A 20436-nucleotide genomic window follows, 5' to 3' on the forward strand; every position below is an offset into this window, starting at 1 on the left:
GGACCATAGTCGCAGGGGACATCAAGCTCAATTGGCATAACATACTACACAAAACATTGTTCCACCTCCTACTTTGGCGAGTAGTGACTGGGACCTTCAAAGCTTGCAGGCTGCCATCTAGATGCAACAATGGGTCTCTCCTCATCCAGAGCAAATAAGAATGAAGAAAACCAAAAATATATGGAAAGAATTAGTTGTAGTGACTGGTACACCATCCAGTCTGCATCATGTATGACTATGAGACCAGAAGAACTAGATGGTGCCTGGTTACCACTGTCAACCACTTGGAAGGGGAATCTAAGTAGGAGATCCTGGATAGAGAGGGAGAATAATGTGGAAACAAACTCAATATCATTTGGAGAAAAAAAAAAGTGGGAGACCAGGTTTGCTGGTCTGACAGAGCCTGATGGAACCACTGAGACTATGGCCTCTAGCTACCCTTTAGGTCTGGAATTGAACCCACTTCTGTGGCTTCCAGCCAAACAAAAGACAGGTATATTAGTTGAACATTCACCTGAGGTAGATACACCCCTTGGAGAGAACAATCATGGGAGAAAAAAACGGCTGCTTATGCACAGGGAGACAGCTCAGGGTGCATGTAGGGATGGACACAGGGAAGAGGTAACTATCGGGAGGAAGTGGGAGGGAAGTTGTTGCATCGTGGTAAATTGTGGTCAATGTCATGAGACAAAGTGTATGTGAAATGCTGTATGGACAGTGAATTTGCTCTGTAAATTTTCACCCAAATCATCATTAAAAAAAAAGGAAAAGGAAAATTAAAACAAGTCCATGAGAGCCAAAATATGGCCTTGAGTATAGGAAAACAAAAACTCACTGCCTTTGAGTCATTTCCTACTCACAGCAACCCCTGTTGGGTTTCCAAGCTGTAAATCTTTACAGAAGTAGATTGCCCTGTCTTCCTTCTGCAGAGCAGCTGGTAGGTTTGAACCACTGACCTTCCAGTTAGCAGTCAAGTGCCTTATTGAATTTAGACAGTATCTGAAGAGTAGATTTGATTCAGCAAACACCAACAATAGAAAACTGGGTGAGTTGTGGAATGATATAAGTACAAGATACAAGAAAAAGTAAAATGTCATTAAAAACAAGGAAGAAAAGAAAAGACCAAGATGAAAGTCAGAAAAGACTCTGAAACTTACTCTTGAATGGAGACTAGCTAAAGCAAATGGAAGAAATGATGAAAGATCTAAACAGAAGATTTCAAAGGGCAGCTGGAGAAGACAGAATAAAATATTATGATGAAATATGAAACATCTAGAGTTAGAAAATCAAAAGGGAAGAACATGCTCGACATTTCTCAAGTGGAAAGAAATGAAGAAATTCAAGCATCAAGTTGTAATATTGAAAGATTCTGTAAGTGAAATACTGAACAATGCAGTAAGCTTCAAAAGAAGTTGGAAGGAATACACAGAGTCGTTGTACCAAAAAGAACTGGTCAAAATTCAGCCCTTTCAGGAGGTACCATATGATCAAGAACCAATGGTACTTGAAGGAAGACATCCAAGCTACACTGAAGGCATTGGTGAAAAACAGAATCCTAGGAATTGATGGAATACCCATGGAGATGTTCAACAAATGGATGCAGCGCTGGAAGCGTTTACTCCTTTATGCCAGTAAATTTGGAAGACGTCTACCTGGCCAACTGACTGGAAGAGATACATATTTGTGCCCATTCCAAACAAAGGTGATCCAACAGAAAGCAGAAATTAGCAAATAATATCACTAATATCACATGCAAGTAAAATATTGCTGAAAAAAATTGAAAAATGGTTGCAGCAGTATATGGATAGAGAACTGCCAAAAATTCAAGCTGGTATCAGAAGAGTATGTGAAATAAGAGATATCATTGCTGATGTCAGATGGATCTTGGCTTAAAGCCAATAATACCAGAAAGATATTTACCTGTATTTTATTGACTATGCAAAGGCATTTGATCATGTGGATCATAATAAGTTATGGAAAACTTGGGAAGAATGCAAATTCTGGAACACTTAATTGTGCTCATGGGAATTCTGTACATAGACCAAGAGGCAGTGGTTCCAGCAAAGCAAGAGGATACTGCATGGTTTAAAATCAGGAAAAGGGTGGGTCGGGGTTGTATCCTTTCACTATTGTTGTTGTTATGTGCTGTCGAGTTGGACCAGACTCATAGCAACCCCTCCTTGGGTTTGCAGGACAGTATCACAGAAGTAGATTGCCCAACATTACTTCTGAGGAGTGGATGGTGGGTTTGAACCACCAGCCTTCTGGTTAGCAGTCAAGTGCCTTAGGCACTACGCTATCAGAGCTCCCACTTACTATACTTACTCAATCTGTATGTTGAACAAATAATCCAAAAATCTGGACTATATTAAAAAGAATGTGACATCAAGATTGGAGGAAGACTCATTAACAACCTGCGATATGCAGGTAATGCAACCTTGCTTGCTGAAAATGAAGAAGACTTGAAGGACTTACTGATTAAGATCAAAAACTGTAGCCTTTGGTATGGATTATACCTCAACGTAAAGAAAACAAAAACCCTCACAACTGGATCAATAGGCAACATCATGATAAGTGGAGAAAAGATTAAAGTTGTCAAGGATTTCATTTTCCTTGGATCCACCGTCGACGCCCATGGAAGTAGCAGTCAAGAAATCAAATGATGTATTGGGCAAATCTGCTGCAAAAGATGTATTTGAAGTGTTAAAGAGCAAAGATGTCCCTTTGAAAACTAAGGTGCACCTGACCCAAGCCATGGCCTTTTCAGTATATGTATGCATGTGAAAGTGGACAATGAATAAGGAAGACTGCAGAAGAATTGATGCATTTAAATTGTGGTGTTGGTGAAGAATATTGAATAACCCATGGACTCTGTGGTGGTTAAGTCTGAGTGTCAACTTGGCTGGGCCTGGTTGAGTGGCTGGGCAGCTGGATGTAGTATTTCCCATGATGAGACTGGTAATCAACTCCATGGTGGAATCCACTGTGAGCAGCTGAGTAGCTGCCTTTGGGTATGGTGGTCTGCTTCTCATATATAAGAAACAGCTTTGGGAATGGTCTCTAACTTATGGCATGCTTGAACTCTGCAGGTAGCCATGTCATTGTTCAGCAGCCTGCCATGCTCTGCTGATCCTGGGACTTAAATGGACTTGAATCAGTGGCCTGCTGTGTGGTTTAGTAACATCAGGACTGCGGCATTTTATTTGTCAATCTTGGGCTTGTTGCCTCAGCAGCCACTAGCTGCCTGAGTGAAGAGATGCCTCTAGCTTTAGTGGGCCAGGAGGATGAGGCAGAGCTAAAGCCCAAAACATTGAAGGGCTTTCATATAGCTCCTAGAGCCTGGCAGTTTGAACTTGGACTTAAAGCCTCCAAATTGTAAGAGTAACTCCTATTTGTTCAAGCCCTCCCATTTGTGGTATATTCCTGTCAAGAGTGGTACTAGGAAATCAAAACAGACTCCTGGAAGAATGAATAAATCTGTCTTAGAAGAAGTACAGCCAGAATGTTCCTTAAAAGCAAGAATGGCCAGACTTTGTCTCTCATACTTTGGTCATGGAATCAAGAGGGACCATTCCCTAGAGGATATAGTGCTTACATCCACCAGCCACTCCTTGGAAGGAAGGTTGGGCAATCCTACTTCCGTAGTGATACTGCCTCGGAAACCCAAGGAGGGGTCGCTATGAGTCGGGGCCGATTCGACAGCAAACAACAAAGTAGAAGGTCAGTGGAAAAGGGGAAGACACTCAATGAGATGGATTGAGACAGTGGTGCAATAGTGGGTTCACAGTTAGCAACAAATGTGAGGATGGCCCCAGGACCAGACATTGTTTCATTCTGTTGTATATAGGGCCACTATGAGTCAAAACTGGCTGAATGACACCTAACAACAATAGCGATACTGAGTATCTTTTCATGTACTTATTGGCCATTTGTATATCTGTTTATGAGAAATTCCTGTTCAGGTCCTTTGCACGTTTTTGATTGCATTGCCTTTTTATTGAGTTCTTGTTCTTAAACCCTTATCATATGTATGTGGTTCCAAAATATTTTCTCTCAATCTATAGATTGTCTTTTCACTTTGTAGATAAAGTCCTTTGATGCACTCACTGCCGTAGAGTTGGTCCTGACTCATAGTGACCCCTCTTTGGGTTTCCAAGGTGATATCTCTACAGAAGTAGATTGCCCAGTCTTCCTTCTGAGGGGTGACTGGTGGGTTTGAACTGCCAGCCTTCTGGTTGGCAGTCAAAGTGCCTTAGATGCACAAGCGTGTTTAATTCAGATGAGGTCTCATTTATCTGTCTTGTCTTTTGTTGCTCATGCTTTGTTGTCATATCCATGAATCCATTGTCAAAAACTAGGTCTTCAAGCTTACTAATTTTTAATAGATGTAAAATCCATGTCAGCTCCCTTGAGTTCTCAAATAAAAAATAAAACAAAGGAAGAAATGTGTTATGCTAAATGTGACTCAAAGCACATTGTGGGAATGTTAATTTTTTTAGTGACTTTGTAACGTGTGCTCTGAGTGAGAGCAATCTGTGTATTACACATCTGGAGATTTGGAGCTTCTGACAGCTCCCCTACCTGAGTGCCCCAACATCAGAATTCTGGGGCTGCCCATTTGTATTTATTACTAGTTTTATCTACATTTACTTGTTCATTAGAAGGCTAGATATTTTCCAATTTGTTCACTGCATTTTCTGTTCACTTATCTGCCTTTTATCACTTGTGTTCTTACCTCTTGTATGGGCCCTTGTATATGTTATAGATAGCAACTCTTCTTTCACTATTAGCGAAGAGTAGAGTGCATCAGGCTGGAGTAAGATACTTGCACTGAGTCAGGCTGGATCTATAGAAGTTTCTTTAACATCATGTGCCATCTCCATCAGAGCTCATGGTTGTGATTCTTTATGTTGGTCTGGATCTGAGACCAGCCAGTTTTTGCTGGTTCAGGATAGGGCCTTCTTGCCCTCTGAAGATGAACAGGAAAGGAGTTCTGTTCCTGCTGGTCTGGCAGATGCCAGGCCTCTCTACCCACACAGCTGGGGAGAGGGACCTTCAGCAGAGCACATGATGGGAGTCTTGGGAATGTGTCTAGGGTGGCCTCCTGCAATGTGGTGAGGGTGGCAGAGGAACTTGAGGGTTGCAGAGGGAGAACCAACTCCTCCACTCACTTGCTTTGAGACCCTGGGTACCATCCTCTCTCTTGGCCTTGCTTTCATATCTGTAAAGGAAATGTAGATGGGGTGGACTTCAAAGTTCTGCTACTGGGTTTTGTGATTTCTGCTTATGCACGCCACCCCTACCCCATGCTCTGTGGTGAAAGGGCAATGAAGACTCTTACTGAGGTAGTCCTTATGGTAGGGTGTGTCCAGAGCCCTCAGCACCTATCTCTACTGCCTCTCCTATGGTAGCCCTGGAGCCCTGACACCTGCTTCCCACATACTTCAATGTGTGCTCCTGGGCCACCCTCTCTTCGCCTCACCCTGTCTTGCTAAACCTCCTCTGTATAGACACTTGGCATAGCCTTTCTGGCCCCCGTCCTCCCTGTCCACACCTCCAGCACACACTCTGCCCATCTGCACCCGGCTGCTTAGGCCTTGGGTTCTTCCAGACTGAGCAGGCCCCCAGAGCTGTGCAGATGGAAGGGCTCTGAGGATTGCAGATGTGTGAGTGACGGGTCTCTGTTTCCCATTACAGCTGTGTTGGGGTGGAAGAGGAGGAGGCACCAGATATCGACATATACCATTGCCCGAACTGCGAGAAAACCCATGGGAAGTCGACCTGTAAGTAAGGAGCTCCCACTGTTGCCTCCTTCCCACCTAGGCCAGGAGCAGGTCTGTGGGTAGAAGTGCCAGGCATCAGGGGTGGAGCCAGAGCAGTCTGCTTGAGATTTAGCTACTGGCCAGGAAGCCTAGGAGGCCCACTGGACTGGCTTACAGTCTGTTATTGAGCCGTTAGGCTTCCTGTGTCTCCTCATATTCACTCTGTGATGGAGGAATTGAAGAGATACCCAGCTTAATTAGTTAAGCTGTTAATTTTCTCACCCTTAGTCAGAGCTGCAGAACTGTAGGAGGGCTGTCTAGCCAGGCTGTCCTGCACAGTGAGCTATGGGTGCCACTGAGAGGTTTGACAAGGGCTCTGGTGCCCAATCCCCTCAAGGTGTCTTAGGGCTGCCTGGATCCCATCTGGGAGTGGGCATGATCAGCAATCTCCAGCTGGTCCCACAGCTTTCCCTAGCAAAGCTGTAGCTGGTGAGGGTGGGAAGGGTAGATGCCTCAGGCTTGGGTGCTCTGAGACTCCTCCTAGCCTTGCATGGAGTGGCCCTGCCCCGACACTAGCTGTCCAAGCCTTGTTCAGCATACTTTGCTCCAGCCACATATTGATACTAGCCCACTTCAGCCACCTGTGGAGTCAGATCAGGGCTGGGGCTGTCTGACATGCCTGTTTAATACAGGGTGAGCATGGCCTGCCAAGGGATGAGTTCTCCAGGTGGTTAATTAGAAGTGTGTCTCCTTTCTTCCTCATATACCTGCACCTTTCTCTTATGTCTGCTTTTAGTCTGACCCTTCTGTGCCTCAATTTCCCCACCATACAACCCTGGCCTACCAGGACAGGCCAGTTCACTCCTGGGGTGTCCTTGACTCTCTGCTTGTCTCTCTAGCTATGTGGTCTCAGTATGGTGCCACACCTCTGGCCTCAATCTCTTCCTCTGTGAATGGGAGAAGATGAGGGGATGTTGTGATGCCCTTTAAGGCAGATTTGGTCTGGGACAAGCATTCCTCAGAGATGAGGATGGGCTTAGGGGAGTCAGCATCTGCCCAGCCCCAGATCATGAGGCTGGATTGGACCCTCAAAGGCTCTCTTCCCTCCCACAGTGCTTTCTTCTCCTCCGGCCCCCTCCCTGTGCTACCCCTGCTCTCCATTATGCTGTGCCTACCTGTTCCTTGTAGCCTCTCCTCTACACAGTGTGTTGCTACAGGCAGGTGTCTCCCACGACAGCTTTACCTGCTCTCCCCTGTGAGTCCCTGAGCACTTCTGCTGACCCCCTTGCAGGGGGTACCCTGGAGGGAGCCCTACTATTACTGTGTTGGTGAGAACTCAGGTGGAGGAGCTCAACCTTTGGTTCTACATCTCCCATATGAAATACACATAACCACTCTGACTCTTGGGCCTCAAGTTTGGGGTGATTTTTGTAAGCTCCGAAGCCCTGTGCACAGGTGCTGTCCACAAGTTCATCTGTGCAGCCTCACTCAGGAGAGGGCAGATGTTTCATGGAGACATTGTACAGGTGTTGTACCCATTACTGTTTTCCTCAGGTGTGTGGACTGAGCATCTCAGTGCCACTGGGGACTGCCCAGCAAGCCTGTATCTCCACCACACTGGGTCTGAGCTCCTTCAGAAGCAGGGCCCTGGCCAGCTTTTGCTCTGGAAACATTGCTACTGTCCTTGGTTTGCAGAGTTTAGCTCAGGTGGGCCTGGCAGCCTGTGGCAAAGACATCCCCATGCCCCAGTGGGCCAAGAGGGTGAAGTGGCGCCAGTCACCTCTGGCCCTCTAACCTTACCTGGTTCAGGTTGGAACTGAGGGGCAATGAACTGAGCCCAGTATGATGAACTGAACATTCTCTGCTTGGTGGTGATGAAGTTGGATCTGCTGATCTCCATCTAGTGGCAGTGTGACAAGGTTGGGTCCACTCTGTTGTGGCACATGAGTACAGGCATGAGCTGAGGCTCTGGACACACACTCACCTGGTAAGCAGATATCTCCACACCAGGCAGCAATGCCATCAGAAAGGTACTTAGGAAAATAGTGCCGCTATAGAGCCCTGGGTGACAGATAAATCTCACAGTGACCCAAGAAATCTGGTACTAGTATCTCTGTATGAAAGACAAGGAAACTGAGGCACAGAGGTATCAAATGACTTGCTCAAGGCCTCCTGGCTAGAAAATCATAGAGGCAGGGTCAGATCTTAAAGGCTGACTAGGAAGGTCTAGATATGTGCCCCTTTCAGACTCACCTGGGCCTGGCACTGCTTGAGACATTCTGGTTCCAGGCCCTAACTCTGTTATCTTACCAAGTTTCCACAATTTCCACTCACATCTTGGTAACAGAGATCAGATATGCTGTGGAGGTTCTACAAACGAAAATGCTATGCTGTTGCTGGTTTTAGTAATAGTGATTACTGAAGAGTCTCTTTGAATCTGTAACTTCATGGGGGAACCAGAAAGAATCTTTCCTTCCTGGAAGAAGAGGTTGATTTAGAATGAGGGACAGTGAGCACTGCCCCCTGCCCGGCTGTTCAGGGACACTACTGTCACAGCATCAATTCTTCTGGGCCTGGAGACTTGGACTACTGGGAGAGATGGGCTTTCTTGCCCCTAGCCATCCTAGCTAGGGTGTGCCCTCCCTTAAGCATGCTGCTGGCTCTCACCTTGGAGGGAGGTGCCAGTCTAGGCCCTGCTTGGCTCATCAGGCACTCAGAAGGATCCTGTCCAGGTCTGATTTTGAGTTTAGTCTCAGTATTTTACAGAATCAGCCTATTTGCAGATCCTGCAGATCAGCCCCAAGAGGTCATATCTGCCCACGGCTGTGTCCTTCCCTCCTCAGTAACTATGTGTCTACCCAGGACTGAGGTATAGGCTGGGCATCAAGGATAGTGATGGTGGAAAAAGAAATCATTCCCTCCCTCATAGAGCACATAGCCCTGTAGGGGTGTGAGTGCACATGCATGTGGTTTGGGTGGTGCATGTGTGTGGTGTGAGTGTGTGCATGTGTATACATGTGTGTGGTGCATGTGTATGCATGTGTGTGAGCATATGTGCATGTGTTAAGTACCAGATGCTCTGGGAGGAGAGCATGACCAAAAGGACAGCTTAAAGGAGCAGTGTTGGAGGTGTTGGAGCTGGGCCCAGAAGATGCTTAGAAATGTGCCTATGGGAACAGTGTGGGCCAGGGTGTAGACAGGAGAGGATGTGTTTGTGGGCAGGGAAGTGTGCTGGTTGGGGAGTATGTGGAGGGGAGTAGGAACAAGCTAGGTAGTCTTATCTCTGTGTGCTGTGGCTCTGAGGGCAGCAGCTGTCAAGCAGGGGAGTGATAGGACTTATTGTCCTTGATGATAAAGCTGAGGGTGAGGGTATGGCAGCAGTGAGCCCAGTTAGTAGAGTGGTGACATTTCAGGTCAGGAGTAATGAGACCAGGACCTTTTCAAGAGGTGGTGGTTCTGCAGAGGCTTCATTAGGCTAAGTGCAAGAACAGGGAGGGGTCCCTGGAGATCCCCAACTTCTGGACCAATAGTATTAGACAGTGGTGCTGTGGGCTGAGCTCAGAAGTTGGGGAGGTGTGAGTGGGGGTGGGAGAATATATTGAGGCTGTGGGAGGTAGAGGGAAGGTGACAGAGCTCTGCTAGGGAGGTGATAGGAGGTAGGGGTTTCATTCCCAGAGGGGATGCCTCTGAAGAGGTTTTTAGCCTTGTTGTATCCACAGGCACCAGCCCCTACCCTTGTAGGTTTGCACCCTCCCTGTCTGCTCCCCCAGATGGACAGCACAGTGACCATCTTTTGTCCCTCTCTCCACAGTGAAGAAGAAGCGGAGCTGGCACAAACATGAGCAAGGGCCAACACCTGATGTCAAGCCTGTGCAGAATGGCAGCCAGCTCTTCATCAAGGAGCTGCGGAGCCGGACCTTCCCCAGGTGGGTAGCCTGTCACAGGGAGGGCCCCAGAGGTCACTGCTTGCCCACTCCAGGGGGACTTGGTTGAAGGGGGATCTAGGGGTTCAGGAGAGCCTGCCTGAGGCAAGTGGAGAGAGAGGAAGGAGACTGTGTGTCTGCCAGTGGCATCATCACATACCCACTAGTGATACTGCTGCTTCTGGGGAGGTGCCCAACTTCCGCTCCTCCCTCCTCACAATGGAGAAGGAGTCCCCTTCCCAGCACACCCTCTGGGGAAGGTATTGTTGGAGAAAACTTTTCCTCTAGGCACAGGGGTAGGAGAGAAGGACCCTATATCCCCGCTTCACACACACATGTGGGTATGCCCAGCACCTGCCCTGGTGTTCTGCCTGGGCTTCTCCCACTGAATCTTGTGCTGATTCTGAGGTAAAAGTCATCATCCTCATTTTACAGGCTAGGAACTGGGGGTAGGTACTGTCTAAGAGCATCCACTCATCACAGCCTGTTGGATCTGAAACCAAAAGTCCAGTTTCACATTATTTTAAACCCTTCCCATTAATTACATTAATTTGTCTTTCTATAACAAATAAGATTTCTTTGCATATTCTGGATGCTAGTTACTTATCAGGTATTTTCTTCCATGTTGTGGGATATCTGAATTTCACCTTTGTTTCTTTAATTTTTATTGTGATCTGGTGAAAATTTGCAGAACAAATTCATCTTCTATATAGCAGTTCGCATACACTTTGTCTCAAGACATTGACTGCAATCTCCCACAGTGCAACAGATGTAACAACTCCCAACCCTTCTTCCCACTTCCTCCCCTTAGCCACCTCTTCCCTGTGTCCTTCCCTTCCATGCACTCCTGCCCCTGAGCTGTCTCCCTGTGCATACACAACCCTTCTATTCTCCCATGATTGATCTCTCCAAGGAGTGTATCTACCTAATGTAAATGTTCAACTCATATGCCTGTGTTTTGTTTGGCTGGAAGCCACAGAAGTGGGTTCAGTTCCAGACCTGAAGAGCAGCTAGGGGCCATAGTCTCAGGGGTCCCACCAAGGTTTATCAGACTAGCAAACCTTGTCCCATTTTTTTTTTTTTTTTTTTTATGATTTTGAGTTTTGTTCCACATTGTTCTCCCACTCTATTCAGGATCTCTTACATAGATCCCCCTCTGAGTGGTTGACAGTGGTAGGTGGGCACCATCTAGTTCTTCTGGTGTCATAGTCATATAGGCTGAAGATCACATAGTGTACAAGTCCCTTGGACTAATTGTTTCCATGCGTCTTTAGTTTTCTTCATTCTTCTTTGTTCTGGGCTAGGAGAGACCCCTCGTTGCATCTAGATGGCCACTTGCAAGCTTTTAAGATCACAGTCACTACTGTCCAAAGTAGGATGTGGAACAATGTTTTTGTGTAGTGTGTTATGCCAGTTGATCTTGACGTCCCCTTTGACTATGGTCCCGAGCCCACAGGTCCAACTGCTTGCTCCCTCTGGGTAGCTGGCTATGACCAAGAAGTGACTACAACCTTGTCCCTTGTCAGTTCTACTTTATATCTGGAAATTCTTACAGAATATACAAATACACTTATAGAAACATTGTCTGCCAACCCCATATATACTTTTCACCTTTCTTGACAGTGACCTCTGAAGCACAAATTTTTAAATTTTTATTCAGTCTAATTTATCTATTTTTCTTTGTTTGCTTGTCATTTACTGTCATATCTGAGAATCTGTTGCCAATCCAAGATCATGAAGATTTACCCCTATCTTTTCTTCTAAGGCTTTTATAGTTTTAGCTTCTACATTTAAATCTTTGGTCCATTTTGAGTTAATTTTTATATATGATGTGAGATAGGGGGCCCAACTTCATTCTTTTACATATGGAGATCCAGTTGTCCTAACACCATCTGTTGAAGAGTCTGCTCATCTCCCATCGTATTGTCTTCGCATCCTTGTTGAAAATAAGTTGAGCATAAATGAGTTCTGTTCCATTTATCAATATGCTTTTCCTTGTACCAGTATGATACAGTCTTGATTATTGTAGCTTTTTAGTGAGTTTTGACATTAGGAAGTGTGATTCCTGTACTTTGTTCTTCTTTTTCAAGATTGTTTTGGCCATTCTAGGTTCCTTGTATTTTCATATGAATTTTAAAATCAACTTGTTAATTTCTACAGTGAAGGCAGCTGAATCTATTGATTGATTTTCCATGATTTTTTGCATTGTGCTACTTCTTTCTAGGTTTGATATCTTCTTGCTGAAAACATCCTTTATTATCTTTTGACATTTATTATTGCTGATGAGATGTCTTTGTCAGTTTAACTACTGTTGTTTTTTTTTTTCTTTTTTTTTGGGGGTGTGTGTGATGGTGGTAAATAATCTGGTTTTTTTCACTGAAAATATTTAAGATGGTCTTGTCATCCTTGATGTTCCATGGTTGTACTTTAGGAAGCTGTGCTCAGGACTCAGCTTCTTTAATCTGAGGAGTCATATTTTAATCTCAATTCTGAAAAATCTTCTGTTTTTTTCTTTTAACAGCATTTCCCCATTCTATCATCTTTTAGATCTTTCATCAAATTCTCTTATTTTTCCAGCTAGCTACTATTTAATAATCTACTGAGTTTTTTATTTCAATCATTGTATTTTCTCCTTTCAGAATTTCTATTAAGTTCCTTTTCAATGTTGCCTGTTCTTTTTCCATACTGACTTCTTCTTTGCCTAAATCCTCCCATTATCTCTCTGAATAGGTTTAATACATTTATCTTAAAAGCTTTATTTTGACTGTCCTATTATCCTTGTTCTTAGAATTGACTTTTTTTGCTGGTTGTGTCTGCTGACTCTCTCTCCTGATGGTTGACTTCCTTATGTAAGGAGTGATTCTCCAGAGGAGTTATTTTCCATGGGAGCTGATATGCCCTGGGATGGTGGGTATTCCTACAAGGTGGTATTCCGTTTGCTTTTTGCTGGGGCCCCATGTGTTGCACAGCTCTAGATCCAGTTTTGGTTTTCTAATTCATAAGTATAGTATGAATTTGGAACTCTCACTAGTGAGATGAGGGCTTAATCTGATTTATCAAGGAAGACTTTCTAGTTGTGTCTCCAGTAAATGACAAGCTTCTTTGTGGCTTCCTTAGCTCACTTTGCACTATCTTGATATTCCTTGAGCTTTTTAGCTCAAGAGAGTTGCCTGCATATATACTTCCTCCCTTCTTACCTTCCATCCATTCCTTCTGACTAACCCTGTTACCATATGGTTAATCACAATGAACACTCTTCAAATCTCATCCTTTGTTTTTATTTATTTATTTATTTAGGTGAAAATGTATACAACAAAACATGCACCACTTCAACAATTTCTACATGTACAATTCAGTGACATCTGTTGTCAATACTTATCTTAATTATCCTCTTGACAAAATTTGATACTGCAACCTATCCATCCTTGGAGTCCTCTTTTCTTGGAGGCAGTGGCACCATGCTCTCCTCCTGTCTGGCTGGCTTCCTCTCTTGACTGCTTTCCCTGAACACTTGTTGAGAACTCTACTCTTGTCTCCCACCCTCAGTCCATTCTCAGGGTCTTACACATTGTCTGTTTGTCAGCTGCTTCTCAGCTTCTCTACCAGCCTCTAGTTCTGTGCTCCTGACCTGTATACCCACTAGAATGTCCACTGAAGAACCCAGCATTCATCTCTGGCCAAATGTGTCCCAAACATAGTTCTTTCTCTGCCCCCTGGTCCCCACTCCTACTTCTCCTCCTGCTGTCCACAAGTGATCCTGCCACCTTAGTCCCTCACTGAACCAGATATTTGGCCATCAACTTTGCCTCATCCTGTTTTCTTGCTCCTGCTTGATCCATTACCAAGATAGTGTGAATCCCCTCCTTCTCCACGGTCACCTAGCCTGGATGCCTACATGGCTTTGTCACCTCCCTAGTGGGCTCCTGTCCCACTTAGTCCTGCTACAGTCCCTTCTCCATACAGAATCAGACAGAACCTCTTAACATGCATGCCAGGTTACTCACAGCCTGTTTAACCTGACCCATAGCTTCCCAGTGCTCTTGGCACAAAGCAGCTTACAAGACCTCCCAGGTCTGGCCCCACCCCTTTCTGATCTCAGTACTCTGCCTTGCTCTGCCTCTCTGCCCTCCAGCACCCTGGCTTCTGCTAACTCCTCAAACTTGTCCAAATCTCTCCCACTTCAATGGCCCTTGCAGCCACTCTTCCTGCTGTTAGGAACTCTTTTCTTCTAGCTTCTTCTCTTCTTCTTCAAGGCTTAGTTTAAGCTCCTTCTCTTAAGAGAGGCCTCCTGGATTATCCAACATCCAATGTGGTGCTCTGCTCAATGTATCTTCCTGTTTTCCCCACAGCACTGGTCAGTCTGTGGTGGTTTTGTGTCCTTGTGTTCTCAGCTGATTACAGCTAGTCCCAGACCCACAAGGCAGGGACTGCTCCATTGGGCCCCCAGGTGCCCAGTATCCAGGGCAGCACCACATCCAGCAGGTATGTGGGAGGAAGGGAAGAAGGCGAGAGGTGCTGGAGGAAAGAGAAGCAGCTGAGCCATAGCTAAAGCCAAGGTAGTGGTCAGCTGTGTGGCCTGCACAACCACAGCCCTTCTGGGCTCCCTCCCTGGAATGATTTCTAAGAAGGGATGTTGCTCTATGATATCCTTTCCCTGTGCATCCCTCTCTCCTGCCTCTGTCCCTAGAGTGGCAAACAATGCCAGATAGAGACCAGGCCATGACCCACCTGGAGGGCCTTTGCTGTATATTCAGCCCAGGGGTTGGCCTATGAGGGTATAACCTACCAGCCTTCAGGATGCCCACCCCTGCTATTTTATGAATGCACACCATCAAGCTGTGCATCTGCAGAAGAAAAAGCCCTGTCCACATGTCTTGGTACTGGCATCCCTCTCAGTTTTGGTATCCCTGAACTCCTGTTAAAAGGAAGCTATGTACTCAGTGGTCTTGTAGCTTTCTCTGCTAGGATACCCTTCTGCTGTATCAGTTCTCATGGTTGCCAGCTGTGACTCTGTGGCTCTTGCTCTCCAGCTGCCTGGATTTTAATGAGTTCTAGGGAGGTACCTGAGGGTCTTTCCCAGGTTAGGTCGCTCGACCTCCCTAAACGTTGAGCGTGTTGGGCCAAGTGTCCCTAGCTCCCCTCCGAACTTTCTGACTGTGGAGCCTTGGTGTCATGACCAGATTTGCAGTGTGATGCCTGTGTCCCAGTCCACTGAGCCCTGGTATTCTATAGCTCTCAGATGACCATGGGATGTAGCACTGTGGACAGATTTGGTCAGGAGTATAGACTTTACTGTCTGTTGTGCACAGCCTGGCCTTGTCTCTACTTCCCTGCCCATGACAGTAGTTGATAAGTGCACATGATTGTGATGTATGTTAGCCCTGACCGTTGCTCTGACCTTCCCTTCCCCTGCAGTGCAGAGGACGTGGTGATCCGTGTGCCAGGCAACCAGCTCACACTAGGCTACATGGAGGAGCATGGCTTCACTGAGCCCATTCTTGTCCCCAAGAAGGATGGCCTGGGCCTGGCTGTGCCAGCCCCCACCTTCTACGTCAGTGATGTCGAGAACTATGTGGGTAAGTGTTCCTGGCCCTGTAGATGGACATTCAGATGCTGTGACCATGCTTCCTGAAGGGGACCAAGGTGTGGCATGGGCTCACAGGGCTCACATGTGCTGTAGGGTTTAGGGGCAGGGGGAGGCTCCTGGTCTGCACAAGGTACTTGGCTTCTTAGACCTTGTATCCTGTGAGCCATGTGTGGGCCTGATGAGCCATTCCATCAGTTTTTCTGGCTGCAAAGTGGGGGGCTGGTCTTGGGGAATCCAGGGATTCTGCCAGCTGTAAAATCCACTACAAAAATAAAAGCCAAACTCACTGCAATTGAATCGGTTCTGACTCATAGCAAACCCCCACTGAGTTTCTACCACTACAGTTGGGTCTATGTGGTGCTGTCATGCCAGGAAGGCCTTGAGTTGTAGGGGCCTCCCCTGGTATTAGTGCAGGCTCTACTCTTGCTAGGCCCTTGCCTCCTGTGGCCAGCCTATGCCCCAGTTCTCTTCATCTATGCAGGACCCACTTTCCTCAGTGTCGCACCTTCTCTGAAGCAGTCTTTCCTGGTTAGTCTAGGTTCCAGAAGGAAGCAGGTGATGCTGTGGGCAGTGCCAACTTATACCCTCTGCTGGTTTCCAGGCTCTGTGTGCACTGGCCCATGGCATTTCTGGGGGAAGGAAGGGGCTTGTGTGTGTTAGGGTAGCACCTGTGAGGGGCCACCAGAGAGGACCAGTAGCCAGCTGGCTTAGCTTGAGGCCCTCATTGTTGCTGAAGCGGAAAGTGCTCAGGGGAGAGGCCTGCAAAGTTGCAGAAAACAAAACAAACAAACAAAAAAACTCACTGCCCTCAAGTCATTTCTAACTCATAGTAACCCCTCCTTGGGTTTCCAAGGTGGTTTCTCTATGGAAGTAGATAGCTCAATCTTCCTTCAGAGGAGTGGCTGATGGGTTTGAACCACCAGCCTTCTGGTTAGCATTCAAATGCCTCAGGCACTACAGCCTTCAAGACTGTAGTGGGGAGGGAAAATCCAGAAAAGACAATGGTCATGCCATGCCCCCAGACTGCTCTTTAGACTGGAGAGAGCTTCAGCTGAGGCTGCTGCAGACCCTGGAGTCTCTGTTACCTAGTGCTGCCCCTAGTGGTACTGAACAGAAATTCTTACAGTGCAAAACGAAACCAAAACCAAACTCACTACCATAGAGTCGGATCCAACTCATAGTGACCTCTCCTTGGGTATCCGAGGTGGTATCGCTACAGAAGGCAGCTCTGGTAGCTAGTGCCTAACGTACTTGACTGCTAACCAGAAGGCTGGCGGTTCAAACCCACCACCCACTCCTCGGAAGGAAGATAGGGCATTCTACTTCCATAGTGATACTGCCTTGGAAACACAAGGGGGGGTCACCATGAGTCGGATCCAACTCAACAGCACATAACAACAACATCACTACAGAAGTAGATTGCCCAGTCTTCCTTCTCACAGTTCTCACAGTGCAGGGGGCCAGAGGGCCAGAAGTCCCAAAATCAGGGACAAGCAAGAGGGAGGTGCTTCCTTGTCCATTTCAGTTTCTAGTACCGGTAGCCCCTTACTTGTCATGGGGCTCTGTTTCAATATCTAAGTTGGTTCTAAGTCATTCTAAGTCAAATATCTTTTTTTTTTTTCAATCTTGATTATTATTGACTTTTATTATCAGTATCTTTATAAATCCAATCTTTGAACATCTGTGAGTGAACATCTGAGAATGATAACATCAGCAAATTATATACTGGAGCATTATATGTAGTACATAATACTAACGTTAAGGTGTATGGCTTAACTCAAGAATGTGGTAAGTCAGGGGCTATCTATAGCTACCAGCAATCTTAGATGCATCTGTCTCCATTGTCTGTCTCCTTCCTGTTCATGTCTCTGTCCATTCTGCTTTTTTGTAACTCAGAAGTAATTAGGTTTAGGATCTACTCTATACTGGTATGACCTCATTAATATAATGAAGAAAACCCTATTTCAAAATAGGATCTTATTTATAGGTATGGCTCACATAGCTATGAGTGGTCAGGCCAGGCTTGGCCTGTTGCTATCCTTGCCCATAGCTGTCCCTGCCAGAGAAGGGAAATCACTTTCTCCATATAGGAAGAGATGGATCCAGGCTATTATTTTAATTTTTTATTTCTTTAATAGACTTTATTTTTCAGACCAGGTTTATGTTTACTGAAAAATTGTACAGAAAGTACAAGAACTCCTGTATACCTCCCTCCTCCATGGTTTCCTCTATTATTAACATTTTGCATTCCTAAGTACATTTATTACAATTGATCAATTTGTTATAATAGATAAATTATTATTAACTGAAATACATAGTTAACAGGGTTCACTCTTTGTGTTATATGCTATGGGTTTTGACCAATATATAACGTCATGTGTCTACTATGACGGTATCATACAGAATAGTTTCACACATATCCCCAAAACCCAAACCCACTGCTACTGAGTTGATTCCAGCTCAAAAAGGAAACCATGTGAATCCATGTGCTGCACCCTAGCCTCAACAGCCTCTAGCTCTCTGCTGTTTTCTGTCTCCCCCATGTCTTTTTCCTCTGGAGTATTTTAGAGGAAATCTCTGGTCCTCACATCAGTTCAACCATAAAATCTCCACTACACATCTCCATGTTTTTAAAAAACATACAACTCCATCATCATACTCTATATTAGTATAATTCCTTAATCTCATCTAGACTAGTTTAGTTCTCTCCAGTAGCCTCAAAAATATCTTTTTACATTTGGCTGTTTGAATCAGTATCCAAACAAGACCCACACAATACATTTGTTTTTTATGTCTCTTCTGTTTTATTCCATAGCACTCTCCCTGCCCCAAACTCATTCATTCCATGGATTTGTTGGAGATGCAGCGTGATTGGTCTTGTAGAATTCCCAGTTTAGATTTGGTGACAGCTTTCTTGTCATTTAACATGTCTCTCTGTCCCAGCAGCCAGGGTTAGAGGCTGGGTCCAGTTCAGAGTCACTTTGAGGTGGGCCTACCTAACAGGTGGTGGGTATGCTGCCTTTTCTCAGGGGCCTGCACTGTCTGGCCTCCCACCAGTAGTGGGTCCTGATGGTCAGCATTATCCATACACAGAACTTCCCCATCAGCCTTACGCCTAATGGTCTGACCAGCCACTGGGAATTGCTGCAAAGTGAATTTTCTACTTCTATTACTTTTCCTTCTTTTATTAACTGCAAGTCTTCTGTGAAGAACTTTCCTCAGCATTTATTTGGTTATCCTGAACTTTCTAGACATACTTACACTAAAAATATTATTATTTATCTGAAATTCACATTTAACTGGGAGTCCTATATATTCACTTGCAAATCAGACCACACTACCTGAGGGCCTTGTGACTCAGTCTTCTCATGGCACTGTCTTGGGTTATCAGGACCATCAAAGGAAGGAAGGTGTAAATACCTTGTTAAATGATGGAAGCATCAGTGGGTAGAGAGTCAGAAAGTAGAACTCAGTGCTTCAGACTCCAGGCCTTTTCCTTGGTAGTGCTGTCATGATGTGAAAGTAGCTGAGAATGTGTGAGTGTGAGTGTGTGGGTTTGAGTGTGTGAGTACAAGTGAGTGAATGTGAATGCATGAGTACATGATTGGTATGTGCATGTGCATATGTGTGTGAGTGCATGGCAGTGAGTGTGTGGGTATATGAGGGAGGGCATGAGTGTGGATGTATGAGTGTGTGAGGACATGTGAGTGCATGAATAGGTGAGTGTGAAGGTGTGTAAATGCAGGGGTGTGTATATGAGTTCATGAGTGTGTGTGTGTGTGCATGCACACATTTCCCCTTGGGTGGCAGGGGCATGGCCTCATGGGTGGCCTGGTGCTCCTCCCTGGGTGAGGCTTACCTCCTCTTACCCGGCCTTCCCAGGCCCAGAGCGGAGTGTGGATGTTACAGACGTCACCAAGCAGAAGGACTGCAAGATGAAGCTGAAGGAGTTTGTGGACTACTATTACAGCACCAACCGGAAGCGGGTCCTCAACGTCACCAACCTTGAGTTCTCTGACACCAGGTGAGTGGCCAGGGCACAAGAGGAGCAGGAAGAGGGCCTAGCTTAGCACTCTACCTCCCTGCCCTGTGGGTAGCTTACCCCCATCCCCAGGCTCCTGGGCCTGACAAGACAGCCTGGACCACCATTGCCAGAGGGAGGCCTGCTGCAACCACCATGATGCCTAAACCATGCAGGCACCAGCTGTGTGATGAGCAAGTGTGAGTTGCATCTGCTTCTGGCTCTGCTCATCCCAGACTCCCATCTTCACAAACTCTGCCTTTATTGTCAGCTCCAGGAGGCCTGGGGGCCTGCCCCCTGCTCAGATGGGTGGGTTTTCATGAGTAATGACAAAGTGAGGGGATAGGGTTTATTTAGAGTTCAGATGAGAGCTCTCCTCTGGACACTAGGGGGATCTGGGAGTCTCAGAGGCATTAACTGTGGGAAAGCAGGCTGGGCCCCTGGGGATATGTCCATATGTGGAATTGGATGGAATGGCCCCAAGCTGGCCTGCAGAGCATGACACTATTTATGGGCAGAGGTTCCAGGACTTGCTAGAGGAGGGTCAGAAGAAGAATCATGGGCAGAGAGTGTTCCTTCAGAGAGAAGAGGGTCTGTGAGTGAGGGCCTAGAGTCAGTCAAGGGAATGCCAGGATCTGGCTCTGGACTAGGCATAGCCTTTTCTGAGTGGACACAGCAGCATGTTCTTATGGGACAGCTGATGTTCTGGTTCTGTCTGCCTGAAGCTTATTTTTGGGGTGTGAAGTAGTCATTGTTGGGGTCTCTGGGCTTGGCAGTTTGGATACAGTATTGGCATGTTATCCTGGGCAGTGCATTTTAATTGGATCAAAGGCTGCTTTTGCCCATTTCATGCTCCCTGGATTTGGTGGGATGTGGTGGGGCATGGCAAATGCTTCACTGTGGCTGTGGAGAGCAGGGCAACAGTTGGAAGCCTGCGTGGTGCAGGGCAGAAGGTGTCTGCCAAGCATCCATAACTCCACTCCGCACATCAGTGCAGCCAGCTTGAGGTCACTGCTTTCTAGAAAACTGTCCATTTCCTCTAGATTTTCAAATTTGTTGGAATATAGTTCTTCATAGTATCCTGATATTATCCTTTTTATTTCAGTTGGTTCTGTTGTGATGTCACCCATTTCATTTCTTATT

The 20436-nt window shown here is 46.0% G+C and overlaps 1 protein-coding gene across 1 annotated transcript in view; it reads left to right on the forward strand.

The window, feature by feature from the left end:
• The window catches only part of PHF2 (PHD finger protein 2), a 129197-nt gene that overhangs the window by 68487 nt on the left and 40274 nt on the right, over positions 1–20436 (forward strand). The window contains exons 2-5 of the mRNA XM_007956325.1: positions 5698–5783; positions 9574–9688; positions 15101–15261; positions 19155–19296. Of these exons, the coding sequence (XP_007954516.1) occupies positions 5698–5783; positions 9574–9688; positions 15101–15261; positions 19155–19296 (504 nt within the window). The remainder of the gene's footprint in view (positions 1–5697; positions 5784–9573; positions 9689–15100; positions 15262–19154; positions 19297–20436) is intronic.

The sequence above is a fragment of the Orycteropus afer genome, unplaced genomic scaffold (assembly GCF_000298275.1).
Source record: "Orycteropus afer afer isolate SDZICR_OR568_19922 unplaced genomic scaffold, OryAfe1.0 scaffold00607, whole genome shotgun sequence".
Taxonomy (NCBI): domain Eukaryota; kingdom Metazoa; phylum Chordata; class Mammalia; order Tubulidentata; family Orycteropodidae; genus Orycteropus; species Orycteropus afer.